Source organism: Plutella xylostella, chromosome Z (genome assembly GCF_932276165.1).
Source record: "Plutella xylostella chromosome Z, ilPluXylo3.1, whole genome shotgun sequence".
Lineage (NCBI taxonomy): Eukaryota > Metazoa > Arthropoda > Insecta > Lepidoptera > Plutellidae > Plutella > Plutella xylostella.
Window position 1 is genome coordinate 7,801,515 of NC_064012.1, and position 12,875 is coordinate 7,814,389.

General features: G+C 38.9%; 1 protein-coding gene across 1 annotated transcript in view; it reads right to left on the reverse strand.

Moving 5' to 3' along the window:
* LOC105389788 (glutamate receptor 1) overlaps positions 1-12,875 on the reverse strand; it is an 88,362-nt gene that overhangs the window by 57,654 nt on the left and 17,833 nt on the right. Inside the window, exon 2 of the mRNA XM_011560967.3 lies at positions 3,716-3,871. Within this exon, the coding sequence (XP_011559269.3) occupies positions 3,716-3,871 (156 nt within the window). The remainder of the gene's footprint in view (positions 1-3,715; positions 3,872-12,875) is intronic.

Below are 12,875 nucleotides of genomic sequence, written 5' to 3' on the forward strand. Positions count from 1 at the left end.
GTAACACATAACAGTCATGTACCAATGGCAAATTTGTTTTGACAACGATTTTCGAATAAAAAATTGCTGCGTTTGCCTGTTCGTGGTCTCCACTCTAGAACTCGTCTACCCCAACGGTTATCGGTTCTTCGGCCGATATGACCAGCCCACTGCCACCACTTCAGCTTGCATATTTTGACAGCAATGTCGGTAACCGACATTGCCGACGGATAACCTCATTTCTGACACGATCCATCAGAGAAACCCCAAGCATAGTTCTCTCCATAGCACGCTGAGCGACTTTAAATCGGTGGACCAGTCCTACCGTCAGAGTCCACGTCTCTGCACCATACATCATCACTGGCAGGACGCACTGCGGTTGAAGACTTTTGTCTTCAGGCTCTGGCCGAGGAGAATATGTGACGAAGTTTCCCGAATGCAGCCCAACCCAGTAACCCAGCCGTAAGTAATATTACTGTCTAATTAGCATGAATGAAATATATTTATAAAATGACAAGCTGCCCCGCGAGCTTCGCTTGACCTTAAAATGTTTTCTCGGGAAGAAAGTTCTAGATAAGCTATCCATTTATCTCTCTTCGCCTCCATCACCGTTCCTGTGCCTGTGCCGTGCCCTAATAATAGGTACTTCCTGAACTGCTCTGCAAAACTTTCATAACTGTTTTGAGAACTTATGTAAAGTTAAAATCACCTTATTGCAATTATAGGTTTTGGATTGCTCAGTTAATTTACCTAGCATTCTTTTCCATGAAAGCAATAAAAAGTCAGTGCTGACCAAAGAGCGTTAGGCCGTTATATTCCGAGGCATTGACTGATAATTCAAATATAAAAATGGCGTTTTGTCAATTACTGGTGGCACCATGGTCCATGGTGGCACTTGAGAGATATATAGAGCTGCAAAGCCACTTTTACTGAGGCACGGATCTCCTTCCAATGTAGGAATGGCCTAGTCCACCTCGCTGGGCTAGTTGGTGGTGGAACCCAACAAAAGCAAGCTTGTGCTGAGAGAGTTGTCGGGTAAGTGGGCCGGACTGTCAGTTGTTTTCAAGCTGCCCTAAGGCCTCTGACTAGGCTTATACACTCACGGGCAATGAAAAAGTTCCAGTGAGAAAAACCCTTAATTACTCCTTTGGGGCCGTCCATTAATCACGTGAGGTCGTTTTTCTCATTTTTTGACCCCCCCCCTCCCCCCTGGTGATATTTGGTGAGGTTTGGGACCAACCCCCCCTCCCCCCCCATGGATCACGTGTATTTTTTTGGAAGTCTATGTAAAGGCAATTTTTGACTAGAAAAAAATATAGGTCATACTACAAATCGTTAAAATTTTTGCGCCGTCGAAATATCGGTTCAGAAATACCTAATTTTTGACAAAAAATTAATACACGTGATGTCTAACGAGAACCCCCCCTCCCCCCTCGTGATGTTTCGTGAGGTTTTCAGTACCCCCTCCCCCCCCCTTTGAGCCTCACGTGATTAATGGACGGCCCCTTTACGAAAAAAACTAACTTAATGGCGCCTTCTGCAATATTTTTCTACATTAACGGTGCATCAGAATATTACCAACTAAAAACATAAACGGGCCATTATTTTATTTTAGGGACAATTATCGGTCCCCTACAAAGAAACATTTTTAAAAAATTAAATAATGAAATTCAGGAATATAGCTACCGTCTGTAGCAATTAAATAAGACACCGGTCACAGAAAATATAATTAATTTATGTAAAATACTTTATTTATTTACAAATTACGGTAACTCTGTTGTTGTTTTTGGTAACGCAATTGTTTTTCATACAAAAATTGTCTGTCCCTCGGAGCGAGTCATATGAAACAAGCACAACGTGTGTAAAAAATTATAATGGAAACAATTTTTTTGAATATTATAACGAATATGTCATTATTTAAACTTTACTTCACGGTAATATTCATGATTTTATATGAACATATTATGGGACAATTAATATTCCTGGCCGAGTCCCCAAGCCTAAGCAAAAATACACCTACACTAGGTTACCCTAGGAAATTCAATCATAAATAAACTTTTTTTCACTTTCTTACACCTAAGATCATTTGAATGGCTGTGTATTTGTATCGGAGTGCAGGAAGGAGAGCGGGACGGATAAAATGAACAAGTCTTTCGGATGAGAGTCCTGGAGAGAAGCGCGTGTATTTATTGTGACGCCACTGAGTTACCGGCGACATACGGTGAGTTTTATAGATATTTATTATTTTATTTCATGCAATATATGTAATAATTAGTAACAATTATTAGGGCATTTTGATATCCCATGTATGTGTATTCATTTAAGTACTAACTTCAAATAGGTTATTGTTTTACAACTGCGTTACCGCTACACTTCGTTACTTTTTCAGTAACGCAGTTGTAGCTATAGTAACTCAGGGGTTTTTCTTATAGTTTTCAGGTATCTGTTACTCAATTTATGGTAAAAATATAACATTTGAGCATATTATATTGTTACAGTATAACATTTCAGACTCAATGGCGAAAACAGCGGCTGAAAAACAACGGCTTTATAGGCAAAAAAAATGAGAAATATTTCTTAGTATTAAGTTGTTATATTTTCAGCGATTTTAATGTTTGATATTAAACAAAGAGTTCTGTTAATTTTAGTTTGATAGTTTTTTTCACATTATGATTAGTTTTAATTGAAGAAAGTATAAAGATTGTGATTGAGATACCACTGTGTTACCAATTAACCACTGCGTTATCTATTTGTCCCTCGTTTCCTGAGAGTATTCACAAACATTTTAGCTACTCTATATTAGAAAGAATGTTAAACTAAATATAATAATTATAATTCACCTTATTTAGAGCTATTTCTAAAACTTTGAGCAAAAAATTATGATTATTTTGTCCTTTTTTCGAAAAGTATTGCATTAAAACTTATTGATTGGTAACGCAGTGGGAAACTTTATTATAGAATGAATAACAAAACTGAGAATATTTTGTAATTTAAACTGTTAGATTAATGTTTTTTTTCTTACTTTTTATCTGGTATATGTTTACAAACCAAAATATATGTTCCTAACAATAAAACATAATTTTGTATGAAAGTAACGCAGTAGTATTTTTTTCTCATCGTTCCTCGATTAAACGTCAATAACTTTAAGAAATAGCAAGAAAACATCGCTGCAAATGTATTTAATGAATAATATAAATGTTAATTAACATAAATAAATATTAAAAGGTTAATTAATAAGAAGTTTATTTTTGAAAAAAATATCTGTAAAAGTATGTCAAATTGTACCCAAAATAAAATAATGGCCCAAACATTTTGTTTAAATTTCATAGTAAATGTTTTAAAAAATTAGGGTCATTTGGTGTCTGCATTTCGATTGTGGAACTGTTTCTTTGCACGTGAGTGTAATACGAAACATAATATGTATTCTGATAAAGAATGTTCATGCAAAAATTTTAGTCAATTGGACAAAGGAATTACGTTATCTCAATACAAACGTAGCCCTCCCTTTTTACACCGTTAGAATTTGACTTTCGTAAAATCGTTTCCTAGAAGATAAAGAATAATGATCAGAACATAAATATATGGAATAATCCCGGCAAGTTTCAGGAGCATACATTCAGTAGTTTCAGTTGTGAGAACTCACAGCTGAAACTACTGAATGTATGCTGACAATTAACTTTAATTGTCAGCCAGTAATTCCGAGGATTTAAAAAATTAAGAAGATTAGATAACTTACTCAAACGAGAGAGTTTGAAAGCGTCGGCCGTGTTGATGACGTCGACATAGGCTTGCAACTCCAGGCGTCCACGACTGCTAATATTCTGATTGTGCTGAGTCATTGCGTATTTGAACACATTTTGTATTTCTTCTGTGTTCTGATCGAAAATCGCTCCTGAGGACAAAGTAAAAAGTAAATGTTAGTAGGTATAATAAACATAAAATATACAGAATTGATATAAAATCTTAAAAATAACGTGCTACCCGTCATAATAACTACCTAGCAATAAGATCCTATCCCATCGTAGTGTTGATAGTGCGAGCCACATCTGCCGCATATAATTATTTTAAAAGTGACTTTCAAGCTACCGTACGTCGTACTATCATCGCAAATTAGCCATGAACAATGCCGCTTACTTATTTTTCATTGCTAATGCTCAAAAGTGAGTCACTTACCTATGTGGGGTTTGGAACGTAAGGAGTGAAGTATGAGAACGAATGAATGGAAGAGTGAGTGGAGATTAAGAGATGACGTTAAAGATGAAAGACGTATTTTTATGTATAATTTTATTAAAACTTGAAAATAAACGTGCCATTTCAAAACCTAGTAAGCGCCAACTTTAAAAAAAAACGGGTCTTTGATTTATACATTATTTTAGGCGATTGCGCACAAAACTGCATTGTCAGATAAATAAATATCCGCTTAGAAACGAAAATAAAAATTCTAAAATTAAACCTAGTAACTCCACCCTGCGATATCAAAAATGCCACGAAAACCATTTTAAAACATAGTAAGAGCCACCAACCATTTTAAAACATAGTAAGTGAAAATGACTTACTGTGTTTTAAAATGGTCAATGGCTCATACTAGGTTTTGAAATGGTCAGCAAAGGTCAATTTTCGCCCGTTAATTTTAGTAACTCACAAATGGCATACATTATTACAAACACTTTTTTCGAAAAAAATATCAGATATTTCAGAACCTCGGCTGTCCAATTTCAAAACACAGTAACAGCCAAGAGACAAAATGTTCAGGAGAGCCAAAAAACGTTTTTGTCCCTTCATTTCAATGCCCTGGTAAAACTATGATACATATCTAAACGAATGTAAGCTTAAAAGAACCGGTAGAACCTAGGCTTTACATACAATACTATTTCATTTAAATATGACTAATATTGTTGCTGTAATGCACAAAAGAAAACACTAACTAGGTTTTAAATGGTTTTCTCACCCTAAAACCGCCCTCACTGACCATTTTATAACCTAGTAAGAGCCATTATTGTGTAATTTAAGACAAGTAAAGAATATTGAAATTGCAATAATAACGTAATAATTTATATGTTTTTTATTTTTTTATATGTTTTGGATCACATAATATAAATCAAATTTTGCAGCACTTTTACACGACCGCACTAAGTAATAGCTGAAATACCGGCATATTTTTAAGTTTTATCTAAATGAACCAAATCGCCATATTAAGAAGGCATGTCTGACACGAACATTATTTATGGCTGCCTTAAATTAGACAATATTTCCTAAATTTTGAGCTAAAATTAGTTTACAATGTTTGAGTTTTTTTTGGTTTATGCAAAATAGGGCTAGTAGAAAGGTTCTGACGAGAAAGATCTCTATGGCTTTTATAAAGAAGACAAAATTTCCTTATGTTCTACTTTTAATTCACCTCTCTAGGTCTCATTGGTTCAAAGATACAGGTCCTGAAATATCTGATATTTTTTCGAAAAAAGTGTTTGTAATAATGTATGCCATTTGTGACTTACTTGTGTATTAACGGGCAAAAATTGACCTTTGCTGACCATTTCAAAACCTAGTAAGCGCCATTGACAATTTTAAAACCTAGTAAGTCATTTTCACTTACTGTGTTTTAAAATGGTTGGTGGCTCTTACTGTGTTTTAAAATGGTTTTCGTGGCATTTTTGATTTCGCAGGGTGGAGTTACTAGGTTTTTAGAAATTTTATTTTCGTTTCTAAGCCGTTTTTTGATATTCTGACAATGCAGGAATGTGCGGAATCGCCTAAAATAATGTATAAATCAAAGACCCGTTTTTTTTTAAAGTTGGCGCTTACTGTGTTTTGAAATTGGACAGCCGACCTGTATCTTTGAACCAATGAGACCTAAAGAGTTGAAATAAAAGTAGAACATAAGGAAATTTTGTCTTCTTTATAAAAAGCCATAGAGACCTTTCTCGTCAGAACCTTTCTACTAGCCCTATTTTGCATAAACAAAAAAAAACTAACATAGTAAACTAATTTTAGCTCAAAATTTAGCTCATAAATAATGTTCATGTCAGACATGCCTTCTTAATATGGCGATTTAGTTAATTTAGATAAAACAAAAAAACAAACTTAAAAATATGCCAGTATTTCAGCTATTACTTGTGCGGTCGTGTAAAAGTGCTGCAAAATTTGATTTATATTATAAGAACGATCCCAAACTATAAAACATGAAAAACATATAAATTATTACGTAATTATTGCAATTTCAATATACTTAACTTGTCTTAAATTACACAATAATGGCTCTTACTAGGTTATGAAATGGTCAGTGAGGGCGGTTCTAGGGTGAGAAAACCATTTAAAACCTAGTTAGTGTTTTCTTTTGTGCATTACAGCAACAATATTAGTCATATTTAATTTTTTTAATTAAATAGTATTGTATGTAAAGCCTTGGTTCTGCCGCTTCTTTTAAGCTTACATTCGTTGAGATATGTATCATAGTTTTACCAGGGCATTGAAATGAAGGGACAAAAATGTTTTTTGGCTCTCCTGAAAATGTTGTCTCTTGGCTGTTACTGTGTTTGGAAATGGCACAGCCGAAAAGCCAATTGAATCATAACCAGTGTTTCAATACCACAATTGGGGGCTCGTCCGGGATTAAAACCTAAAATATCAACGGATTGGCAGGATTTATTTAGCAAAAGACGAAAATTCAAAAACCGGTGACGTGGCCATTTTTGGACATTGGTCATGTGAAAAGACGAGAAGACGACAGCTGTGCAATTTTCACAAGACGATTGAAGAAATTGCACTAATACGACGACGACGACGGTGAAAATCAAGAAGTAAAACTCCAGCGCCCGTGTACGACCACGTGGAAAGTAAGAGCTCGAGGACTACGACGGGGAAGACGACGAAGGTGGCAGCAACGGCAATGGCGGCAACGCGGAGGAGCTGGTGCGAAAAAGAAGAAAAAACTTTTTTTTATGTAACAGTGGTAAAAAGTTGTATATCACTATTCTTAAACACGCTGATAGCAGAGGTCGAGAGCATGGTCAATGTTGGACCGTTGACACATGTCTCTGTGGAGCCAGGGGGCACGGAGGGCCTTACAACCAATCATTTACTTCTAGCTAGTTCCTCAAACCTTCCGGTTGTCCGTTGTCGGAGAATTCGAGGAAGTTGACCTGAATTGAAGGAAACAGTGGAAGAAGGCGCAGTTTCTCTACGACATGTATTGGAGCCTCTGGGTAAGGGCAAAACTTGGAATCGGGAGATAGTGCTTTTTTTATTTATTTATTTATTTGCTGCCACTAAAGGTTGGTGAATTGTATATTTGTAGACTCTGATGCAAGAGAAAGAACTCTTTCCTTTGGCTAACACGCTGAGAGCTAAACATTAGGTATTATATATTGAAAAACAAAATAATGAATGTCAGACTTGCATCTCCGCATTTTAGCTAAAATATAGCAGACGTGCTAGAGTTTTATGGGAAACAACTCCTTATACGATATGACTTAAGTGTCGTAAAAGGCTCATCATATACTTAAAAAAAATATCAACAGCCTATTCGATATTCTTGACTCCACCATTCACCAGTATTGATTTAAACGAACTTTGAAATTAGAAAATTATGAAAAAAAAAACTGGACAAAGCCAAAATCTATTTAAACAGCCTGAAATATGTTGACGCCAGCGTCATGCATTCATATCGTTACACTGGTTTCCTTGGATTCTGCGTCTTGAAGATGACATCATTCTGCCCGATGACGACGACCCAATGAAATATCTTCTTCACCATAAAATGTCCCTAGACCATCTAGAATTTCATTACAGCAATGTGAGAAGCTCAACTTGCCGGTCACCGACAGAGAAGGATGGCAGCGGCTGGTGTAAGCCCCAGACTCCTCGGAGGAGTAGTTCAGAGAATGAAGAAAATTTATGTTCTCACATTATTCATGCAGTCATGGTGGCAGGAACGACAACCCCACTGTTCGACATTTTGGAACAATTTGTATAGAACTTTAACAGCTAAGATCTTATCATTAATTAGCGTTTATGCTCGGTGACTATAACGCCCACCCTGGCACATGCTTTGGTGATGAACTGTCGAGCTACTGCAGCGAGCAGACGTGGGAGTGCGCGGACATGAACCTGCTGGGCGCCGCCTCGGACACCTACACCTTCATCAGTGAGGCGAACGGCTCCCGGCGCTGGCTGGACCACTGCCTAACCACGCAGGCTGCCTGGACCACCGTCACCACCGCGTATGTCATGTATGACGTAACATGGTCAGACCATTTCCCTATATGTATTGAATGTGATATGTTTTGTGTTCCATCTGTGATAAAATGTAGTAATAAAATGAATTATAATATTGTATGGGGTGCTAGAGACTCTAGTCAGACTGATGTATTTTATAATTACTGTAAAAATAATTTTAAACTTATGAATTATAATGTTAATGACTGTATTGAATGTATAAACGGACCCTGTATGCATGATATAAAATGTATAGACAAATTTTATGCAGATATTGTGAGCATATTACAAAATGCAGCTATTGCTAGCGTGAGGCCGCGGTCCGCTGTACAGAGCGCTAATAAGAAGAATATTATAGGGTGGAATTATCACGTAAGGGAGTCCCATTCAGTAGCTAGATTCATTTCCAGTGCTGGGTGGCGGCTGGCCGGCCGGTGGCAGGACCACTCTATGATGGCATGCGCGATAGTCGCCGGGAGTTCAAAAGTAAGCTACAATGGTGCCAGAAAAATGAGGATCAGATAAAAATGAATATTTTAGCTTTGCATCGAAAAGACAAAAACTTTTCAAAGTTTTGGAAAGCTACAAAAAAGCTGGAATATAAACAAAGTCTGCCAGTGTCCGTGGGAGGTCATCATAACCCTACGGACATTGCTAATCTTTTTGCTCGCAGTTTCAAGGTCACCCCTCTGCTACCCTCAGGCCCCCCTGTGGCCTCGGCCAGCAGACGTCGTGTCCCGGCCGAGCAAGTGTTGCAGTTCAGCGTGCACGACGTGGCTCGCGCGGTGCGGCGCATGAAGCGAGGCAAGTCGCCGGGGCACGACGGGCTGAGCATTGAACATCTCATGTGTGCTGGTGATGCCCTCTTTCCCAGTCTATGTCAACTCTTTAATAAGTGTCTCAGATGTGGCTATCTTCCAGCACAGCTTATGAAGACTGTGGTCATCCCAGTACCCAAGAATAGGACGGGTGACCTTGGATCCTCGAGCAACTACCGGCCAATTTCACTGGGGACGGTGATAGGTAAGGTCCTGGAGCGGCTTTTGCAGCCTGCACTGGTGGGTAAGTTGCAGATTGATGATGCACAGTTTGGTTTCCGTCCCGGACTCTCAACGGACTCCGCAGTAATGAGCCTCAAGCACGCGGTCAACTATTATGTCCAGAGAGATACGTCGGTCTACGCCTGCTTCCTAGATCTGAGCAAGGCCTTTGATTTAGTAAATTACGACTCTCTGTGGCGTAAGTTGATGGACTCGGGAGTTTCGGCTTGTATTGTGGATCTGTTGAGATACTGGTACGGCAACCAAACAAATGCTGTGAGATGGGGCGACTCGACCTCTAGCGAATATAGGCTAGACTGCGGGGTGCGCCAGGGGGGTCTCACCTCTCCGGACCTTTTCAATGCCTATATAAATGACCTCATCGGGGAGCTGAGGGGCACCGGTGTCGGCTGTCATGTGAGGGGAGTTTGTGTAAACAACCTAAGCTATGCGGACGACATGGTGCTACTCAGTCCCTCGATCAATGGCTTACGTAAACTGCTTTCGGTCTGTGAGAATTATGCTAATTCTCATGGACTGAAATACAACGTCAAAAAAACGGAGTTCATGGTTTTCAAGGCAGGAAAGGGTCCGGAGAGGGTTCCAGGGATCTCTCTTGATGGATCACCGGTGCAGCAGGTGCGGAAGTTTAGGTACCTGGGCCATCTCCTGACTGAGGACCTCACCGACGACCAGGACATCGAGCGCGAGCGGCGGGCGCTCTCGGTGAGGTGTAACATGCTCGCTAGACGGTTCCACAGGTGCAATAAAGATGTAAAAATCACACTCTTTAGGGCTTACTGCCAAAACATGTACACCTGTCACCTGTGGACCAAATTTACACGCAAATCAATGAGTGCCATGAGGGTGCAGTATAATGACGCATACCGCATCCTCATGCGCCAGCCGCGGTATTGCAGTGCGTCGAGCATGTTCGCCGAGGCGAGGGTGGCCGACTTCTTCGCCATCATGAGGTCCCGGATCGCCTCGTTCTGGCACAGACTGCGCAGCGCTGGGAATGCAATATTAATGAACGTTGCTAATGACTACAGGTGCCCAATCCTTAAACATTGGCTCTCTGTACAGCTGACCGCAAATCGAAAATGACCCTACCTACTTCTCAAGTTTTATTTAGGTAGAAAGCTTTTTATTTTTATATTTTATAGTGTATTTTTAATTTTATAATTTGACCATTTTATTGTATTGTATTTTATTTGTGAATTTGATGTATTTAATTTAATTTTGACTATGGGTATACACCTGCAATAAAGAATTATTATTATTATTATTTATTATTATTATTAACTTTGTATGAGAAATATTCTCTAGAATATTTTACATTATTCCTTAGCATATTTTCCATTTTTAATACGTATCATGTTAACCAGTGGTCTGAATAATCATAATCATATAAATCGGTTCAGCCGTTCTCGAGTTATAGACGTTCGTACTAACACGACTAACTTTTATATATAGAAAGAAGAACATAGCGATTATAAAATATGTTAGTATATTTAGAGCTGATAGATGTGGAGTCTGGAAATTGTCTTCCGCTAGAACAGCTAACAATCCTACACTATTCATGAACTTCTCCCGTGGATATAATTAATTTGACATTAGCGCGACAGAATAGCGACCGCGATAATATTCATGGTTTCAGTAGTTAGTTGCCCAAGTGGATAAAGAGACTAAAGTGCAACACTTGTATATCCGGCCTAGTGTCAGATACTCAATAAATATGGGTTAGTCTCATCAAATAAAAATTTAGGAAAATTGATACATCCCTCCAGAGAAACCATAACTATATGTACATACATTCTCTGAATCAGAGATCAGGAAAGGTGTGAAAGGCAACAAACTTAAAAAGGAGTGCTCCACAGATTCTCTACTCCCAAAAGTTATTTAGAATCTACAATCACATGATCATTTGATAATATACAGTTTTGCCGAAAAGAAAATGATGATGTTAATCATTTATTAGAGGAAGTAGGAAAAGCTATGCCCATATTTATTTAGATATTAGAATATCATTCATCAGGAAGAAATAAAATGAAAAAGACGGAAATGACAATTAAAACAAATCATAATAAAAAATAACCATATTATAATCCATACAACTATTTTAGAAGAAGGCATTTCCAGTCGATTGCACCCCATAATGCATGATGCGAAATTCATCCCTTTGATATAAAAAAAAAAAACTCTTCGTAGGAAGCCAAGTGCCCTCAGCCGTTGATACGAAGCTAAGGCTCTTGCTCTAAAGCTCTTGCCAGGTCCCTTCAGAAGACCTGGTAAGAGCATTTCATTCTGCTGCGACTTCTCTTTCAGAAAGAACCTACAGGACTATTCGGAAAACCCTGCTAAAATGGCCACTCGGAAGAGCTCTTATATGTGCTCCCAATAGTCTGATGGAATAAATTCACGCCGAGTCATATGACTGTTTTATGGAGACAAATTTACGGCTAAAACTCCAATTTAAAGAACAGTCGGAGACATCATCCAGCCTTAGATCAGGACGTAGTCCAGATAAATGGAACGACTGTCACGCTCTCCGCTTCATCGTAGGTGTACTCACACCTCAAATAAAGATAGCCAACAACAGACGCTCAAAAATGTGCCATCGACGTCGCACGATGATCAGCGAGGTCGACAGAGCCCCCACCAAAGGCAACAGAAGAATCGGAGACAGGGTGTCGCAGCAGCAGACAGCTGGCCGCATCAGTGCGGCACACAATGAGCGAACATCCAGACATCCAGGACACATCTTCCAACAACGCAGCAAAAACAGTGCACGATCGAAAGGAGTGAGCACGCTAGTCGGAGCAACCACATGGAGAGGTGGCCTGATGGGCAAGCACGGGGCGTGCACATGATGTTACAACCGTAGGTCCCGCGCACCCGGCGGGTGAGCCCGTCACTGATGGCCCGATTCTTCAGCAGCTCGCTGCCGCCACCGCCGTCTAGGGGGGAAACGTGTTGATGACCCCACGACGCCTCATTATGAGGCTATGTACATAGTTTGAATATAAGTACATAGAACCTTTTATTGTTTATAGTTTATCACATCTTCACTTGTAAATAAATCCATACCAAAACGACCAGCAATTTTATTATTCTTTCACTTCCAAATCAGCAGCATCGTTGAAATGGAACTAATCTACACGGAGCAGAGAGCGAGCTGAATAAATTGGAAGCTGAAGCCACAACAACCGAATAAGATCACCTTCAATCCACCTTTGAGTGGACACTTTCGACACTTTTCACTTTCCACATATGGCTTGTGAAAGGCTAATTCGCAGTGTCTATTAGAATAATAATGTAAAAGAGTATAAACTTATTGTGTTGTATTTAAAGCCCCATCCACACGCTTGCTGTTTGTCACAAACACCGCAAACAGCAAACAAAGTCCCAAACACCAACCACAATCACCGAACACAAACAGCCATCCACATGCTCGGCGAACGTTCATAACGTTCCGAATCGGCAAACATGGCGGACGGGCTTGTGGCAGCTATTACTTTCGGGTTGACATATTTTTATTAAAAGGAAAAAAAAACAATATATTTAATATAAAAAAACTAATATAACTAATATTATAAATGCGAAAGTAACTGTGTCTGTCTGTCTGTTACTCTTTCACGC